The sequence below is a fragment of the Zonotrichia leucophrys genome, chromosome 7 (assembly GCF_028769735.1).
Source record: "Zonotrichia leucophrys gambelii isolate GWCS_2022_RI chromosome 7, RI_Zleu_2.0, whole genome shotgun sequence".
NCBI classification, from domain to species: domain Eukaryota; kingdom Metazoa; phylum Chordata; class Aves; order Passeriformes; family Passerellidae; genus Zonotrichia; species Zonotrichia leucophrys.
In genome coordinates, this window is record NC_088177.1 from 35,833,398 (window position 1) to 35,852,844 (window position 19,447).

The following is a 19,447-nucleotide window of genomic DNA, read 5'->3' on the forward strand; positions in this document are numbered from 1 at the left end:
GCAGGGCAGCACGTACAGCCCATGGTGCAGGCACACTGCTAATAGACTTAGCTTCAGATGCAGCCAGCCAGGGCCATAAAATTCTCTTGTTCACTCCACTGCAGGTAATGATTGGAGCATTTAGAGTGTGTTTCCAGGAGATGTTTCCTTAAAGAACTCCTGTGACTCAGTCTTCCAGTAAGGGGGGTTTATAGCAAAGAGGGAGGGTGCCTTTTTACACGGGCAGATAGTGATAAGACAAGGGGAAATGGTTTGAAGTAAAAAAAGGAGATATTTAAGTTAGATGTTGGGAAGAAATTCTTTGCTGTGATGGTGGTGAGGCATGGGAACATTGCCTGGAGACATTGTGGCTGCCAAGTGTTCAAGGCCAGGTTGGATGGGACTTTGAGCAACCTGATCAAGTGTAAGGTGCCCCTCCCTATGGCAGCAGAGTTGAAATAAAATGACCTTTAAGGTCCCTTCCAACCCAAACCATTCTGTGACTTTATTCTTTGATTCAGCCATAGGTTAGAGCAGGGGCAGGGATCTTATCTTTCTCAGGTGACATACTGATAATTCATTGACCACAGTAACACATCAATTCATCCTGCCCAATAATCTTCTAGTCCTAGACAAGCAGCTCCTTGCCCTTCACCTCAGGCAAGTGGGCTGTACAGATTTCCATCCCCCTCACAATGTCTGCAATATTTCTACATCCCAAAGGCTGAATTCCCTACTTGAAGCTAAAGAATCAGTGCAGTTGGCAGCACAGTGCTAATTTGCTGCTGCTGACAGATGTTTTTCCCAGCTAGGGCTGGAGCTGAACTAGACTGCCCACAGCACGTCTCCTCCTCTTCTTTATAGGAGCTAATTGATATGGTGTGGTTATTAAGAATATGGCTTTCAGCCTTATTTTGTGAAATATTTATTCCATGTATCATTCATCAGTGAATTTGTGTGGATGTTCATGTTTCTAAAGAGCAACTTTATGCAGATAATCTTCACAACACTGCTGGAGCTGTAGACTGGGGAGGGGCAGAGCCTGCTTCCTCCCACAATAATTACTTCAATTCTGTTTTAATTAGGGAAGGAGGTTTTTTAAAGACCTGAAATTGCACCTTTATTATGTTTTAAAGTTTGGCTGCAACTACAAGAGTTGCAACCTTGCTTCCCAACCCTTCTCACAGTCCCAGACTCCATGTCCATGGTTTAGTGAAGTTCATAACCTGGCAGGTTTATTGTGGTGCCTCTGCTGGCACACTCTCCATGTTTTTCCACCACCCTGGCTCTCAGCTGATGGCTCTGATCAGCCCAGTTCCCCCCTGGCTCCCCAAGCTCCCCCCAGCATGCCAGGCTCACACAGAATCACAGAACACGCTGAGGTGGAAGAGACCCACAAGGCTCCTTAGGGTAGACAACTCTTCCAGGAGTCATGGGAATTTAGAGGTGGAATGCTAGAAGTGAACAGCTTAGGCTGTTTCTTGGTTTCTTAAATGAGGAGTGTTAAATGAGGAGTGTTAAAGGTTTTCTTAAGGTCATTTTTAAAACCAACCAAGAGCTGGGATCTGGCAAACCAGGCTCTGTGTATGGCCTGCTCCTGCCTCAGGTGCTGTATTGCAGGTCTGGGCAGATGCCACATGAGCAGGGAAATGCCAGTGAAGCCCTTACCCCTCTTCTGTTTGCACCAAGCAGTCTGGGATCAGGTGGGGGCAGCCAGCCCATGGGGCAAGAGCCCATGCTGTGCAAGGGGGCGTTAGAAAAGAGAGATGCAGCTCAAAGTAGACAGCAGAGAAGTGAGGAGCTGCCTCTTCTGAGCCTCTTCTGCAGGCTCAGAAGAGCCCTGCTGCAAGTTTCCTGAATCACCCAGAGGATTTGAGTTGAGCTGCTCCCTGGAGAGCCATGGCAGGGACAAACACAGAAAGAAGAGGTGCAGAAGGTGAGGGTGTCCCAGCTGGTTCCCAGCCCACCTTTTCCTTCTCTGGCTGCAGCTGTGGTTTCTGTTTCATGTGTGACATATTATCTCCCCACTACAGGCACAAGAGCCCCGAGTGCACCCTCGAGACATTCCCTTGCAGCTCCCAGATAGGCAAAGACCCAAGTCAAAGAAAGACACAACACACAGCAAATGGGAAACGGTTACAGAGCCCTTTGTTCTCGTGTACTGAAAACACCTTGGTGCTCAAGGGCATTGGCAAGAAAATGTGCATGCTTCAGGCTTGTGAGGCTGTCAGTCCTTCCAGTGCGGCTGTGGTCAAAGAACAGTTCCTGCAGAGCAGCCAGAAGCAAAGCAGGAAGGTTTCATATTTGCCAGTGTTGTGGAGGGAGTTTCTCCTCTGTCGCTGTCCTGGCACCAGGTACTGGGGTCTTCCTGCCAGGAGTCCTTGGGGTCTGCACGATCCCACCCAAAGGTTCCATGGAATCACTGAGTGCAGGCCTGCCCCCGGACAAGAGCACCCTGAGGTGGGTTTGTGAGCATTCTGCCGTGGCCCCAACCCTCTCCTCCTGCCCAGAAATGGCCTTTGTGCCCCTGGGAGTGGCACTTACCCCAAAGCCACTGCCAAAAGCCTTAGGCCAGATCAGCAGCACAGTAGAGCTGTGCCTGCTCGGGCTGAAGCCCTGGCACACAGTGGCACAGAGCATGGCACATCTCCCCTCTGCTCATCCCTCTCATACCCATGTCTGCCTGGGAGAAGGAGCTTGTTGGGTTCGTTCAGCTTTTGATGCAAGAGTGCAAAACTATGATGCTGTTGCTCTGGAATCCTGCCCGACCTCTCCTACCAGCTGCCTCCAGCAAGGTTCGGGATGTTTTTGGCACCTCCAATTTTCTGTGCTTTAGGTGGGAAATCCTAACACAACAGGCTGGCACCTTCCAAAACAAGCTGTGTCTCTGGATGTCGGGTGTCTCGGGCCGTGTGTCAGAAGGGGAGGCATTATTCCCTCCGCAGTGCTTCGGGCAGCTCTGGTGCTGCAGGAAGCAGGCAGAACCCTTGGGATCACCGCCGGCTGGGCAGTATTTTCAGCCAGTTGTACAGAGTTTTAGCTGTCAGATGCTTAAGTTAAGGAATGGCACTGGGGGCGGGGAGGGAAGCCAAGAACATTGTGAAGTTAAAAAAAACCCCACGGCAATACAAGTTTTGCCTTTTAAAGCCTTTAGTGGAACTCCCCATCCGCAACGTATCAGAGCTTTAGCAAACTTCCTCCGGGGCACTTTTTATTTCTCGCTCCCCATCTCGGATACCGCAGTTCTGCATTTCTCCCTCCCCAAAACTCTTTTTATTTCCCTTCCAAGCGGCGGCGGATCGCGGTGCGGCCGCAGCCCCCCGGCCCTCCCCGGCCGCGCTCCGCCCCCGCCGCTGGCGCCGCCCCCGAGGAGCGCCCGGCCCGGGGGGAGCGCGGCGCCGCGGCCAGCGGCTCTGCCGCGCTGCTCCTGCCCGCACGCAGCTCTCTGCCTTCTGGTTCTGTAGAGCCTTATTTTTATTGTTAGTGTTATTTGTTTCGTTGTTTTTCGCGAGCGGGCCGGTGGCTCCTTGCCATGAGCAGCCCGAAGGCAGCATGAAAGCGGGCAGGCGCGGCTATCCCGCCCGCTCCGGTGTAGGATTGCTCCTGGCGAAGTGCTGCTGCTGCTCCTGCACAGGTCGGTGGGGCCCGCGTGTGGGGAGCCAGCCTGGCCCGGGGGGCTGCGGGGGTCGGGGGCTCAGCGGGGTCCTCGGCAGGGCAGCGTCCCTCCGGGGACAGAGGGGGGACAGCGGGGGACAGCGGTGCTCCCGGCCTCAGGGACAGCGAGGGACAGCGGTGCTCCCGGCCCGGGCACAGAGGGACAGCGGTGCCCCCGGCCCGGGCACAGAGGGACAGCGGTGCCCTGGCCTCAGGGACAGAGGCGAGTGAGCCTAACGGGCACCGAGAGCAGGAGGCCAGGAACTGATACAGTTTTACACTATATATATATAGTTTTACAGTATAGTTGTACATTTTAGCATTGCTCGTAGAAAACTCTCTCCGACTCTAGGGTCAGTAGGGCGGGGAGAAATATTTGCTTAAATGATTTTTTTTTTCCTCCCTTTTCCTTTCTGGTCTTTCTTGGGCTCGAGTATAGCAAAATGCTTTGAGAACATCTGTTTCTCACAGTTCACAAATCTCTGAATGGTGATGGGGGAAGGTCCGGGGAAGCTGGCTGAGCTGAAATGCTGAGAGATGTGGGAAAGCCAGGGCAGCTGGAGTGCCTTGTAAAAATAAAATCAAAATCTGGCTTTTATGTGGAGCAGCTCAGCTCAGAAGCATTGACTGAAGGTCTCTCAGCCTGTAGTCTTTATGCTGTGATATGGCTCTTGGACTTGTTCTGGATAATGTGAGGTTTTTCAAAGATCTGCTTGTGGTATCTTGATGTTTCCTGTTCTCTGAATGGCCAAGGAAAATGTCTTGAACAAAACTTGGCTTTTGTTTTGTGCCTTTTTTTTTTTTTTTTTAATAACTAAAGCTTTCACATGCAGTCTTTGGGTAACTCTGGAACCCAAATAAAGAGCAGATAAAGATGAGATTGAGGACGGGTTGGCCTGCTGCTTTCTTGAGGCACACATTTGCAGTGCAGGAGTTCTCTTTTCCCAGTTACTGAATTAGTCACACTTATGTGGTGACAGCAGCAAACTAGTTGGTGATGGAGTTTGCCACTACTTTGTAAGATGTGATCTGTTTCAGCCTGGGGAGAACTCACGACTCACAACCTCACGGCAAGGAAGTGATTCTTGAGGTCAGTGCACAGCACCCCGTGTTTTGCAGCCTTTAAGAAGGAACATGCAATCTGGTTTAGGGGTAGGGCTGCCTGCAGAAAGCTCGTGGTACTAAACCACTGGGAAAGCCAAGTCCCTTGGACAGCCCCTGCTTTAATGTGTTGGCCCATGCAGCAGGGGCTGGAGCAGTATTGGAGAGCTCCAGTTCAAGAGCTCTGGTCTTGAAAATGTTGATTCTAAGGGATTAAAATCTCCCTGCTGCCTGTCCTGCCTACAGAGGTCTCTAGAAGGGGGAAGGGGAAACAGCTGGCTCTTCTCTCTCAATTGAAATGTTAACTGTGTTTGCAGTTCTACTTTACTGAGTTGGTAACAAAAGGTGTTTTGTGATACAGATTGATTTACTTCTTTCTTATCCTTGGTTGTAAACTTCAGGCAAAAAGTTCTAAAAGGCTGTCTGTCGTGCTGTGTTTATTATAGAAAACCAGAGATGGTGGAAATATATTTCTCCCTGAATTTAAGCAAGTACCAAACCTGACATTTGAGAAGGGATTCAGGTGCCCCAGATTACAGCATCAGTGTGCCTTTATTGGCAGCTTCTCCCACTGAGCTTGGAGATGTTTTCATGTGGCAACCAGAGCTTTGAAGCTCTAACTTCGTGTATTCTGTGTTGTCAGTGATCACCTGGGGGGCACACTGTTCATCCGAGGGCTCCTCACTGATCTCAGTCTTGCAGTGCAAATAGGTGAATGTAGTTTGTATTAAAGATGGGTGTGAAGCATCTCAGAGCTGTTCTCAGTGCTGCCCCGTAGGTGACCTTACCTTTTTCTTTGGAAATTCGACTCTGCCTTTTCCTGGTGCCAGTGCCTGATGTATCTTGATCTTTTGCAGCAGATCAGTAGGTTTTGGTGTGTGAGTAAGAACTGCCCAGTGAGAGAAATAGGGAAGATGAGCCTGCATTCTGTGTCAAACATAGGTTTTGTTCTCAAATAGTTGGTATGAGCTGCATCATTGCTTTCCATGGAGCTTGGAAGTGATGTGGATGCTTGAGCTCCTAAATAGCAGCAGTAATGCAGAGCTGAAAAAAACCCAAACCCGAGGTCCCCTGTGTATCATGAAATACGTAAGTTTTGTGTAACTGGGCATTTCTCTGAAGGATTTTGACAGATGACTCAAACTCTTTTGCATTAGTATTCCACTGAATATTGCAGCAGTAGAGATGCTGCTTTTTGGTTGTTTCTCTTGGTGAGTTTCTGATCTTGTTGGCTTTGCCCATGTACAGAGCTGTTGGGATCCATCCAGAGCAAGCCAGTGACAATAGCATTTGCAATTTTGCTCTTACTCTGATAGTCGCCTGCAGGAACTAAATAAGGAGTACTTCTCTGTTCTGCAGTATAGAGAGATATGAATCCTAATATAGGAGTGCCTCCCAGCAAGAGTCTGTCACTTGCTTTCAGCCATAAAAAGGGGTAAGTGAGGAGCAGCACACTTGCATAGCCTTTGGGACAGTGGCCTTACTAAGCCAAGAGTGTGCAAGCAAGGCTTTTTGCTGTATCTCCTAAACGCAGAAGTGCAAAGTGACCTAGTGTAACAGAATGCTTCTTAATGCTGCAAAACTGTCCCTGGTAAGAGGGTTCAAATTCTGATGGTCTTCTCATAGCTAGAAGGTCATTGAACTCTCCTTAGAAATCAGCCCAGGATTTGCAATTGAATATACTTTCTTTTTTTTTTTCCATGAAGTCTATATCCTCAGCTGTCTGTGTGGTTCAGATTAGAAATTATTTTAAAAGGGAAAAGAGGGGAAATAAAGAGATGGGAGGGATTCCCTCTTTATGAAATGTCTTTTCCAAAGCAAATGAGCAGCTGCATGCCTTGGGTGTGAGAAGATCAAAACTTTGCTGCCTTTAAACACAGAGCCAAGTCCCACGTGTGAGTGCCATTCCTCTGCCCTACCTTCTGCACAGGGCTCTGAAGCTGATCAGTGAGTGGGAACATGGACATTGGAGACTAAATTCCAGGCTCTGATGCACAGGGAGCTGTAAACGTTACTATTGTCTTAGATAAACCTGGAAATTAAATTCTGTGTGCTGCCTTAAACCCAGGGCCTTATTTAGAGGACATTTGTTTTCAGTAGTTCAACTCATTCAATTCCAGCCCAAACTGGAGCATGCTGGGATCTCACTGCCCTAAGGGACACCAGGAGGGTGAAAAGCACAAACAAGGTGTAGGAAATGCTTTTCTTTGAGCACAAAGAGACAGATAGAGACAGATGTTCCCATCTGCTGGACTTGAGCTGGCTGTGAGTGTATCAGGTACAGACAAAGAAAAGGGTCTGTGGTTAAAAGTAATCAATTGTCAGAGTAACTCTGGAGTTTACATGGGTAACATTTTGCTGCAGTGTGGCTTCAGGTAAGCAAATAGCTTTCTACTTGAGGGTAGCCAGAAACCAGGAGGATGGATTTAAAGGGATGCTCTGTGTTGGCTTTGATAAAGAGCACATCCTCTCTCTCCTCGATCGGTTGCTCTTCTGAGCAGGCTGTTGGTTATATGCAAACTGCTGATTTCAGAACAAAAGAAACTTAATCTGAATATCAAAACGTCAATCTCAGTGTGGTAAAGTCGAAAGGTTGAGTGGGTTTCTGTTTGTGCTAAGCTCCTAGTAAAGCTCTTATTTTGAATTCTCTGTCCCTCCAGCTGGTCTTATCTCCTAGACTTTCAGTCTTCTTTCTGCAATTTTCTGGTTTACTGTCTTCTTTTTCTCCTTCCTTCCTTCCTTCCTTTCCTTCCTTTCCTTCCTTTCCTTCCTTTCCTTCCTTTCCTTCCTTTCCTTCCTTTCCTTCCTTTCCTTCCTTTCCTTCCTTTCCTTCCTTTCCTTCCTTTCCTTCCTTTCCTTCCTTTCCTTCCTTTCCTTCCTTTCCTTCCTTTCCTTCCTTTCCTTCCTTTCCTTCCTTTCCTTCCTTTCCTTTCCTTCCTTCCTTCATTCCTTTTCCTCTTCTTGCCTAAATCTTTGATTTGTTACTGGATCTTTGCTGTAAGGTGAGCAAAGAAAGCTTGTCCTGACAGAGTGTTGATGACTTCTGTGCAGTGAAGGGGGCTCAGCCAGCCACCCTGGTACATCTTTCCTAGCTGGGCAGAAACAGAGCCTTAACTGGAAGTTCAGAAAACCAGCATCATCACAAGGGCTGTCAACAGCACATTAATAAAAGTTATTTCTTCATTAGGTAAAAAGTGAGATCTGATGGTGCTTTTTATAGAAGGTGCTGACACTGTTACAGAGAGCTGCAGAGCTTTGCTAAGGGAACTGGTACCTTTGTGCTGAGTGGTAGCAAGAGAGTGATCTGCAGTAATATATTCAAGCCCATAACATTTCCTAATTTGAACATATTTTATTTAGTGCTTCAGGCTGAGCCCTGGTTGCACTGTGTAAAGCATAATGGAATGCATGGCCAAAGCAGCTCTGTCAAAATTGAGGCAGAGGAGAAAACAATAGTAAAATAAAGGGTGTCAACCAAAGCTTGCTTAGCTTCCTGGTCCTCCTTGAATGAGAAATATGAGGAAACTCTTGGGTTTCCCAAATAAACTCCTTGGGTGATGTCCATCTGTTGCTCATTAGTTGTATCTCAGCAAAGTTAAGAGGATCAAGTGTTCTGGTCCTCTGTAGGCAGTCTCTCTCCCTCTCATGCCAGAGTTGAGCTCTGCTCTTTGTCCTGGCAAATTCATGAGCAAATGGCTGTGGAGAGGTTTGCAAGAGTTGTTGTTATTTCCTTCCAGTTCTATTAAGAGAAAACTGGTTAGCCCATGACAGGAACATCTCTTCCAAATCCTGTGTTTTCCCACCTCTGCAGGCTGAGTCAGGAGTCAGAATAGGTCACAGCACAGAGTTATTGGAAAGGACAAAAGAGTTGATGAAAATGCTGCTCAGTTGAGCAAGCAGGATTAACATGACAAGGTGAATGCTGTTAGCAAAAAAAAAAAAAATAGAAAAATCACTCTTTTTGTTGGTGTGAAACTGCTTTCTCACACCTGCTCTACACCTTTCTGACACACAATTCTCAGTTAGGCATGTCCCAAAAGCGTGACTGACAGTCCCCATGCCAGTGTTCTGTGGTAAATATTCTGAACATCTTAGCATTTGTGTGGCAATGACACATAGGAGGAGTTCAGGAGAAGTTCTGGGACTGATGAGTAACCTCTGAGTATGGACAGTCAGAGGAGAAGCATGGCCACTGCTCTGCTGGCAGGCTGGGGGAGCAGTGAGTTCCTTGTAGGATTACTGAGTATTGTTAAATCTTACCTGTTTGCAGGAGCGCTTCTTGAGGGTAGGAACCTTGTTCACAGATACAGCAGGTCACGTTTTCAGTGGGTCTGTATTACTGTCAAAAAGAAACTGTCCAAGAGCACAGACTGTTTGAGCTTTTCAGAAGTGCTGGTTGCTGCACTGTGCTCACTGCTCTCATCTGCCACCAGCCACTTTCTGTAAATCGAATGTTTATCATGTCAGTGCCAGTGCTGGGATGCTTTAGCAACTTTCTCTCAGTTTCCAAGATCCAAGCAATAACATTGTTGTTATTTTCTCTCTTGAAAGTTACATGAATTGCTAGGCGGCTCTAACTCCTGATACGAGCTGGCTCCTCAGCCTCTGGCTGCATGTCTCCCTGTTGTGACTGATCTTGCAGCCTCTTTACCTGTGGTTATATACAAGATGCAACAGAAGTGGTGCAGAAAATAAACTTTCAGATATTAATTCGTGTGTGAAAAAGAGGTAGTGAGAGCTTCTGTGAACATCAGCTTTCAGTTACTGGTCTGGGTGTGAATATGTCGTGGGGATCCTTATTATTCAGATTGCTATGTTGTTTTCAACTTTTATAAATTTGTCCAGCTTTAAGGAAACATGGGATTTGCTTTTATGCAGGCAAAGCTCCAAAACTTCCCCCTTACTCCAAGGAGTATATAAGAACCCACAAGGCTTTATTCATCTTGTCAAAAACCTGAAGAAAGGAGACTTTATTATTAGGAAAAGAGAACAGATAATTGTGAAAAATATAGCTTGGGTAACTCTCCCTGCTCAGTGTGAAGACGTGGGGTAATTAAACATGCTGTTTTCCTATAAAATAAGTGCCAGATAGATGTATTGTTCAGGAATTCAATGCACGGATGCTGGAATAAAATCTCTCCATTTTGAAGTGAAACAAAAAGGGCAGTTATTTCACATGACCCCAGAAGGATTTTGTTTGGGTTTTTTCCCAAACTGTTATGTTTCAGCACACACCTTGTTAAAACTAGTGTGTGTATTAGGAAAACTAATCTATCATTTCAAACTTAAAACCTCTCAAACTTCCAAAGTTTTCATTCTAAAAATAGCATCAAGATACTTCTCAAGCACACCAGAGCACTGTTACATTTCAGTCTAATTCTTGTCTGTTAACAGGCTTTATGAAAGCATTTTTATATTTGGCAAAAGTTGCAATTTCTTTTGAAAAGAGAGGAATTGGTTGGGCAGTTAGTGATTACAGCAGGGATCTACAGATCCTGTGGTTTTCAGTTCAGTCAGGAAATCCAATTTTCTGCCAGTTTAGCCACTGCATCAGTTGCTATTGCAGAAGAGTTCAATTGCTAATATTGCATCACACAATTCTGTGTTATATGAAGTCACTTTTTAATATAACTATAGAAGCACATCTACATGTTTTCTTTAAAAACATACCTAGATTGCAAGTAGGACTTCAAGAATCATTAGAAAATAATGAGATTATCTCTAATGAGATAAGCTTGAAATCATCTCCCTTGACCATTCTTGGCCACCAGAAAACCACAAAACAAAAATTAATGTGTTTGCCCTTAGCTTGTGTTGTTTGATGTGGCTGCTTATCCTGAAACACAAACCAGTCCTTGAATTAAAGGTAGTCAATGCACCCCATTGGGTCTCCTGCTGAGTTTGACCTGCCTTGCATTCCCTCAGCCTCTGTCCTGGACCAGCCCCACAATGCTCTCCTGAGCAGGCTGAGAACTTGGGAATCACACACATCACCTGGGCTCCCTTCATATAATTAGGGCAAAATATGAAAATGTCTCCAGTGAAGTTCTAATGAGATGAAAAATAGAACCTGCAAGCTGAATTTCAGCAGTTAATAACAGAACAGCCATAGGGGTTCTTCTCTTTGATGGGGAGAAACCCATTATATACACTTCAGTTTATATATTTGTCATTTATCTTTTTATAATGTAGCACGCATAAGATTATGTTGCAGAAGGTTCTGACTGGATTTTACTCTCTGACCTCCCAGTACTTTCCAATGGTCGTGGGTGCTCCTTTACTGTACAGAAACCATGGCTGCTTCTGGGAAATGGAAAAAGTGTGTCTCAGGTTTTGTGTGTTGCCACGTGATGAATCAGTAATTGCTATCCTGTTGCCCTTATTGCCCCCCAGTGCACTTGGTTGTCCCATGTGGTACAGCCATTGCAAGTCCTGGGACAGCTCAACAGCTTTGAAATCTTGGATCCCCTGCAAAATGATATTCTAGGCTGTAAGTTCCATAACGGAGTGAGGCCTGGAAGCCAGACCTGCTGGGAACCCATTAGCAAACATCATCCTGGGGAACCAGTAGGTGGTTTCTTCTGGAGATTGTTATCTTTTGTATTGGAAGCAAGTTAAACATGGAAATTTGAAGTTGCTGTGTACAGGAAGGCACAAGTACAGTCTATGTGAGTTTTGAGCAAAGGTCTCGTGTTCACTTGCACAAAACATTGAAGTAAACATTTGGGAAAGTGATGGACTATGATAATAAGAGACTGGGTTTAATGACCGTGGAGGTGTCTCTGCCATTTTCTGAGAATTTTTCCAAGTTCATTTTTCACATGGAGCAAGCAGCTCAGAGCACAGAAGAAAGCTGGGAGTGGCACATCCCGTTATAGCTGAATCTTCTGAGGACACTTTTTCATGCAGTTGAGGCTTGCTGACAATTACAGCTACAGACTGTAGCACCCTCTTAGACTCTGTTGGGTGTTTTCCTCATCCCTTCAGAAGGAACATGCAGCTTTGGTGACAGAGGTTTCTCACATCCTCATGTGGTACAGCCATAGCCTCTCTGAAAACACTTCCCAGCTCAGTCAGCACTTAGAACCTTCCTTGAGGTCATGTAGGAAACCAGTAAGGAACTGAGCATCAGCTCATCAGCAGTTACAGCTTCCAGATTCACACGGACCAGTTGATTTCAGCCTCTTTGTGGGCCTGCATGTCCTGGGGAGCACATCATGCACGTACCCCAGATCACCTCGTTCCAGGGTGCTGGCTCATTGTGGCCAGAGCAGCTGCTCCTGCTCCTGCAGTGTGTCCCTGCTCGTGGACTGCAGTCCTGAACCCACTCTGTCCATGCTGAGCTCCCCTGATGAACAAGGCTCCAGCTCTCTGCTGCCACAGGAGCCTGAGCCAAGGCAGGCCATGGGAAGCATTGCACAACCGGTATAATTTCACTGCATGCTGAATAAATACACTTTGGAGGACTCTTTTGAAGAGATGTTGCTTAATTAATCCTGCAGGGGGTATAATATGTATATTTTTGAAATCCAGTTTTAGCATCGTGCAATTAGCTTTTATGGCCTAGGGATTCTGATTTAAGACATTCTTTAGTTACTAATGGTAATCTGTTTTAATTAGAAATGCAAATGTATTTTAGATCCAAATGTGTCTGAGTGGTACAATGTAAAATGATGATTCACAGTGAATACCATTGAAGTGCCTCAAGTCTGGTATTCTTTGTACCTTCTACAGTTTGAACTCTGAGGATCAACACAATGTTCAGACATCGCTCTCAGCTGAAGCATGTGGAGGCTGAATAGATTTCTTTAGGAAATGGAATAAATATTAATCAACAGGGATTCTTTCTGGGACGGCAGAAGGAAAATCGTAGCTTTAGGCAAGAAGGAGTCAAATGCTTTGAATGTTGGCAGTAACTTCAGCTCCTCATTAGCAGAGCACAGCTCCTGCCAGGGTGCAGGTGCTGAGCAGAGGGCAGCATCTTAGCTGACTTTGTCTTAGTATCAGAGAAATTACCCAGGCTTGAGCGTTCCAGGCTGCTCAGAGCTGTGTTGCTGTAAAATTTGATCTGGCAGTGTGGCTAAGACAAGCCGACAGCAAGGCAAGCTCCAGGCAAACATTGAAAGGCTGATGTTTGCTGAATATTCCCTGCAGTCACTTGTCCTGGAGATACTAAACTGTCAGGCAGGTAATGTTTGTGATCAGACATCTTAAAATGCAGTAACAGGTCACCTGTATTCGACAAAGCCTTTGTAGACTCAAAGAGCCTCTGCTACTAATCCTTGCTGTTGTGTTCAAGTGTTTCTTTTTCCTGCTTCCTTTGAAAGATGGAGCCAAAGGAAAGTAACCACCCAGCAATAGAGAAGATGGCTTTTGAAATGAAAGTTTATTAGACATGTTGCTTGGTAGAGCATTTTTACAGCTGTTTGTGATGAAATTCAGTGATGCAGAAGGGAATGAAGCACTTTATGCGGGGCACCTCTCCACATCTCTGCAAAGCTGGATTAGTTTGTTTTTTTTGCCATAAGGAGGCTGTTGGTAAGGAGCAATGATGTAAGCACCATAAAAGCTGTGGGTGGCTCTGTGTGGCCCTTCAGAAGTCACAATCAATCAGTTCCTTAGGACTAGCCTCACTGGGAAGGCTGGTGTCTGGGTCAAGGCACTGGCACAGCTTCAGAGGGCTGAGACCTCGGCAGGGTGCTGCAAGGAGCCAGCTCTCCTGTTCCCATGTAGCAGATGCTCTCTGAGACTTCAAGTTCCTGTCCATCTTTCTTGCTGACGCAGATAGAGTGTAGTGGTGACTTTGTCACCTGAAATTTGATAAACTTGTTGACTGGCATCACGGGGAAGCTTCCTCACAGAGCTGCTCCCTGCCGAGCTGTCAAACGGAAAACCAAGACGCAGATTGTGTGAGCCTGTTATATGGGACAGCAAGTGGTGTTCTGGTTTTGCTACTTAAGCTGAATGAATTAAAGCTTCCCACAAGCCTAACTGATAGTCTTGAGTGTGCAGTTAAAAGTCTCCGAGCTGCTTAGCCATCTCCCTGTGCTGTGTTCAAAGAGCAAAGTGTCACAAGCACCAGCAGTTCTCTGTGTGTTTTATTTCCAAACCGCTGTTTGCATTGACTTCATTCATTCCTTCTTTTAATTCATCCCAATCAGTACCTTTGCTGTGAGCTTGTATTTCCTGCTGGCATTTCTGGAGGACGAGGGCGTGGAGGAAGCTGCTTTGGGACCAGCCCTGGAGGCTGCAGCTGCAGTGTGTCTGTTGTCAAACACCCCAACCCCGTTGTTCTTGGTGGTTTCGTGGTGTCCGCTCCTGCCCTGCGCCACTTGCAACTTATCCTTATTCCGTTCTTTTCTTTTCAGGGGCTGTCAGAGCCTGAATAATTTAAGAGTGAACAAATGAGAGACGTTCACGGAGGACTCTGTTCTTACCTAGGCACAAATTGACAAGCTTGTAGATTGCCTTGGGTTTCCACTGCACCTACCACAACTTTACTAAGAGAAAAGTCCCCTTTCCTAGACATCTGTGTCACTCTTGCTTAGTAAAGTTACTCAAGATCAGCGCCTTTGGAATTGGTTGGTAAATGGACAAAGACTTTCTCTTTGCCCGGAGCTCCTCACAGCCTCCAAGTACCAAAGAGAACTCCACAGCACTAGAAAGCAAGAGGCAGCTGCTGAATGTTGGAAGCTACTGCATTTGGCAAAAGAAGCTGATGCAAAGATGCACACAGTTGTGTTTGTTTGTTCTGCTTGTTTTCTGTGCTTTCCGAGCCCTCTGTGTGCCTGGAAAGTTTAATAACCAATCCCTTCTTTCTCAACATGCAGTTTTTCTTCCTATCCCAAAAAGCTTTGGGTTCCGTTCTTGCTTTTTTTTATTTTTCCAATTCCAAGTTTGTCACTGATACTCTTCTGTTGTTTCCGTGGAGAATTGTTTGGGTACATAGCCACAGCTTCCTTTGAGATAGGGAGGCCTAAATATGATACTCAAACATCATTGTCTTCTCTCCCCCCATTTAACAGAGTGGTCCACCTTGTCACAGAGGTTGCTGACTTCAAGTATAAGGCAGAGTTGACCTTAGCAATGATGTCATTTAACTGAGAAATTACTTCAAAATTCTTACAGTAGCTCAATTTGGAAGCTGCTGAATGAAGCTGACCCTTGACACTTGACAAAAGAATAAGGCTTGTGTTTTACTAACAGCTGCTTGGAAACCATGTGTAATAAAGTTTGTTTTTGTGCCCAACATCCAGGATAAAAGATGGCATTTGCTGACTCTGGTACCCTTACGCTCCCAGAAGAGCAGAACTGCTTTGATCCAAGTTTAAAAGTCTGCTTCTATGTGGGTGTCTAAGCATTTCACAGTTCCTTATGCTAAAAGTAACAGTGTACTTGCAAAGGCCAGCAAATGCTGCTCTCGTTCAGCTTCAAACACATTACATTTTCCTCCTTGTCATCCCATATAGCTTTTCATAAAGTTTCAGGGTTAAAACTTTTTTTATGGAACATGCAAAAATCTCCCATCAAAATATATCAAGGGGGATTTTTGCTTTGTGTTTGGGGCTTTGTTATTTTTGCTGCTAGCAACACTTATTCTGGAAATTTCAGGGTTGGAGATTATTTTATTTTTGTCACAGAATGAGGACAGTGTAAATACAAAATGTAAAGTAGAACTGAGAGAAGTGCTTCAACAAGTTGTTTCACTACATTGAAATAAATGTTGATTTGTTCAAAAAAAAAAAAAAAGCATGCCCTTTCTGGATCTTGTTAGTCTTGACTTTTTATTTCCTCTCTTTGCTGCAGAAATGCGTGCCTCTTGACTTCAGCAATGTGCTCAGCCAGCTGTGAGGCATTACAGGAAGGCTGCTCCAATGTGCATTCCCAGCAGATGTGTGGGACTTGCTGTCACTGTGCTCAGGGCTGGCCTGGGTCCTGTGCTGGGCACAAACTCAAGGCAGGGGAATGGGTGAATGAAATCAAGTGCACACAGAATACTGCATCTGGCCTCCAACTCTGCTGTGTGGAGCAACTGCTCTATTTCTGAGCTTTTCCACACCTTTTTATGCAGTAAAAGCCTGTTCTAAAAAGATGTTGCTTCAAGGTTCCCCTGAAGGTCTGTTACTGCCCTGCCTTGCCTCGTATCTCACAGTGTTTCAGGATAGGAGCTGGCTAGGAGTATCTCACCAGCAGGTTGGTGGATTCACTCTGAATATTTGTCCTCTTATTATTTTTATTGTGAATTCACAGCAGCTTATGTGGGGCTCAGATGGGACTCTGAAGCAGGAAGAATTAGGCTGGTACATGGAGACAAAAAGACTCAAACCTGCAGCCAGAGAAGTTGTAGATATCCATAACAGTTTTAAGCTGTTCTGTGGAATCCCATTCCAGAGCAGGGCACTCAGAAGGAAGGAACTCAGGTGTTCCAGCTGCTCTTCAAGCACTTGGTGCCATGGGGCTGAGTTGAACACTTTCCTGGGGGTCTCTTTGGAGGCACAAACACATGTTCTACCTTCTTGTTTAGCCTTCTGCTTCACCAGCCACTCCTGAGTTAAACTGAGTTTCCTTTCTAGAGGGAACGAGACCCTGCCCTATATTCACCTGAGGACTCATCTTGCTCTTTTCCCTTGCCCTCCCTATGGTCACCTCTGATAAAAGCCTAGATCCACATGAAGCAGCAGATACAATAGAGAACTTGTGCATTTGTTCCTCTCACTGGGCGCTCTTGGACAGTGCTGAAGTCATGTTTTATTTCAGCAGGCTCTCTCTGTGCCTTCCCCTTGTGCTGTTTCTGTCCCTGGAGACCCAGCTCACTCATTCAGCACGCTCTCAGGATTTCAGTAACTTTTCTTGCAAGGTCTCTGGGGACCATGCGCCTCTGTGCTGTTTCTCCAGGCTTTTGGTTTTATCTCACTCTTTGAAACTTTCCCAGAACTGCAGTGACTTTTCTCTGACCTCCAGGAACTGCAGCTCTTGAGCCCTGACACTCCGACTGGCACAACGAAGACCTGGAGACTACTTTGGGATGTCAGCTTTCCCAGCACATGCTGGATGGAAGCTGCATCTGAGCAACACCAGCTAAAAATAAAAGCTATTCAACTGAAGCTAATGGCAGGTTGCCACGAGTTATTGCTTATTAAAGTGAATTGACAGATGCTTAACTTCAGCTAATCATTCCCTGCTGCGAGATCAGCCTGGTATGAAACGTACTCAGATGTGGGAAGGGGACTCACAATAACTAAATTTAGCTGAGGGTACAATTTGCTCGGGCTCCCTCTGTAGTTAATGGAAAGAGAGAGGCTCCCAGGGGTTGTGTCCCGCTCTGCAGCGCCCTTGGGCACAGCCTGCGCAGCTCCTTGACTGCCGAGAGCAGCAGGTGAAGCTGCTGCCTGCCTCAGAAATGAGTGGCTCCAAGTGACAGTGTTTACTCACCCCAGCTGCGTGAGTGCTTGTTTTCCTCACTTTAGGTTTCAACCTGAAATAATGATCAGAAAGCTGAATACTGAAGCCAACAGGTTGGTGACTGTTTCCCAAAGACAAAACCCATATACATAATTCCTCTGGTGCATCCCCTGCTTTGCAGTGTGGTTAAAGGGAATTCTGCAGGTCATTCTCTATCTCAAAGCAGCTTTTCTTACATATTTCCAAGAAATAAGAGCTATTCAATAGCAAAACAGTGTGTGTGAATAATTTAGATTCTAGTCTTTTTTTTCCCCTGTTCTTTGGAAGTTAGTCATGTTTGCATGCTTGGCAATGAAACAGAAAGATTCTGAGGTTTTACATTACAGTGATCAGAAAGTTTGTCCAATATGTCTGCAGCTTCCTCTATTGGACTAGAAACTTTTTTTTATAAAATATTTAACTCCATACCGTTATTCTTGAGTTTGGACAGAAGTCATTTCATCCATGTAAGTGGAGTTGTGAGAGTCCTGCCAGATTGATTTGTACCTTTTGATGCTGCTTCCAGCTTGAAGCTTCAAATGATAAACAGAAAATTCAATTAAGCCTTTTCAATTTGCTCATTTCCAGGAGGTTATGAATTTAGGGAGAGCATTTGAATCTCTGAAGAAAATCTGCATTTAGATTTCAGTGGCATAGTTTGAATGTGTCTGTAGCTTCTGGTGTGAAGTTCTTTCCTGCATGGTCCCATCTCATTTTTAGCTGGAGCTGGAGCACAGGGCAGGTCTGGGTTGGACACGTGTGGAGCTGCTGAGCAGAGCTGGGAGAGGATGGAAGTCTCCAGGGCACGTTTTGCAATTCCATTGTGAAAGTTTAATGTACGTCTAATCTAAAGGGCTTTTCAAGCCAGTTGTCCTCTGTCTTTGTCTGACATGGCCACTGAAAATTTGATTGTGTTCACTTAGATACTTCACTAGAGCCTTTTTCAGAGGATGTGTCTGAGGAGGCAACTTATCTGTTGACATTAGAAGTTGCAAGATACATTATTTACACTGTTAACACCTAGTGTTTTTACTAAAGGAATAGCTGTAAAGTGACTTTAAAGTTTGGGAGGCAACAGCATTTATATTATCCGAATGCTGTTGCCTCCCAAACTTCTGCAAATCCAGGCCAGGTTTTACAGGCAGAATGGGCTCTAACACTAAAACCAGGACCAGTACTGTCATCTGCCTAAGCCACAAAGTTTTGTAACCCTGACTCGTGCCAATAAAAATGTTTCACTGAGCGTGTTTTGGACATTCAATACAAAAGCACAGAGGAGACCAAAGGAGCAGTGTTCATACCTCATTCTGCCGTCTTTGCATCCATCAGGTAGAGCTTTAGTCCCAAATCCCTTGAGCAGTTCCAAGGGGACTCTCAAAGCAGCATTTCCCAAGGGAGAGTATAAAGCTTCAGGGGGCTGAGTACTGTGAACTGGAGCCTGCAGCCTGGATGATCATGGAGGTGCTCCTGGAAAGGGCAGGAGAAGGTGAATTTTGATGGTTTAGATGGTTCTTTTTGTGTAGTGTGAAATACTAACACAGAGGCTTTGTTTGTGCACAGGATGAGTGTAGATGATTCCTGCTGTCCAAGATTTTTTGGGATGGAGATTCCCATTCTTTAGGAAATTTACTCGAGTATAGACTGACTTAGTCTTTTACCCACATCTGATTAAATTCTGTCTGTGTCAAAAGTGGTGGCAGGAACCACTGAATGTAGAAAATGGGCTCTATTTAGCACAGCAGAGCTGATTTATGTGTTCATCAATCAGATTGTCATTATTGGCTATTGGCTTTCATTCACAAGTGGCATTAACTCTGTAAAATAAAATTTGTTGATTTAAATGCACATGTTAGTAGGACTTCAGAGTTCCCATTCTGGCTCATTTTCTTTGACTTTTGTGGAAAAATCCTTTTCTCTCAGGCTGTTTTTCTTGGATGTAAATGGAGCCATAGATAAATCAGAAAAGGATTTACCTCACTTAAAGCAAGACTGTGCCCTGCTATAGTCCCCTATTTTTATAGCTATATTCTGTATTATCTTCTGGTTATGGATATTTCTTTCCTATCCTTTATGATCTGTCATCATTATGTATCAAATAGAGTAGACTGATGTTTTCTTCTGAGTTGCTCTGAGAAGCCTTTTCCTTTCCCTGTGAGAGATCTGAGGTCCTGGAAAGGAGTCTGGTGCTGCCTGAGCCTGATCAGACAAACCTCCCCTCCCATGTGTGCTCTGGGGAACAGGGAGGTAAAAATAAAATGCCTTGTATTTATGC

General features: G+C 45.4%; 1 protein-coding gene across 13 annotated transcripts in view; it reads left to right on the forward strand.

Annotated features, from left to right (window-relative positions):
• The window catches only part of KALRN (kalirin RhoGEF kinase), a 464,736-nt gene that overhangs the window by 385,519 nt on the left and 59,770 nt on the right, over nucleotides 1–19,447 (forward strand). For 2 of the 13 annotated variants that reach the window (XM_064717938.1, XM_064717939.1), the window contains exon 1: nucleotides 3,350–3,613. The exons of 10 other annotated variants lie outside the window; for them this stretch is intronic. In XM_064717938.1, coding sequence (XP_064574008.1) covers nucleotides 3,532–3,613 — 82 coding nt within the window. In that variant the 5' untranslated portion in view covers nucleotides 3,350–3,531. Of the gene's footprint in view, nucleotides 1–3,349; nucleotides 3,614–14,102; nucleotides 15,470–19,447 lie in introns of those variants that run through there. One more of the 13 variants, XM_064717937.1, reaches the window with a different exon arrangement.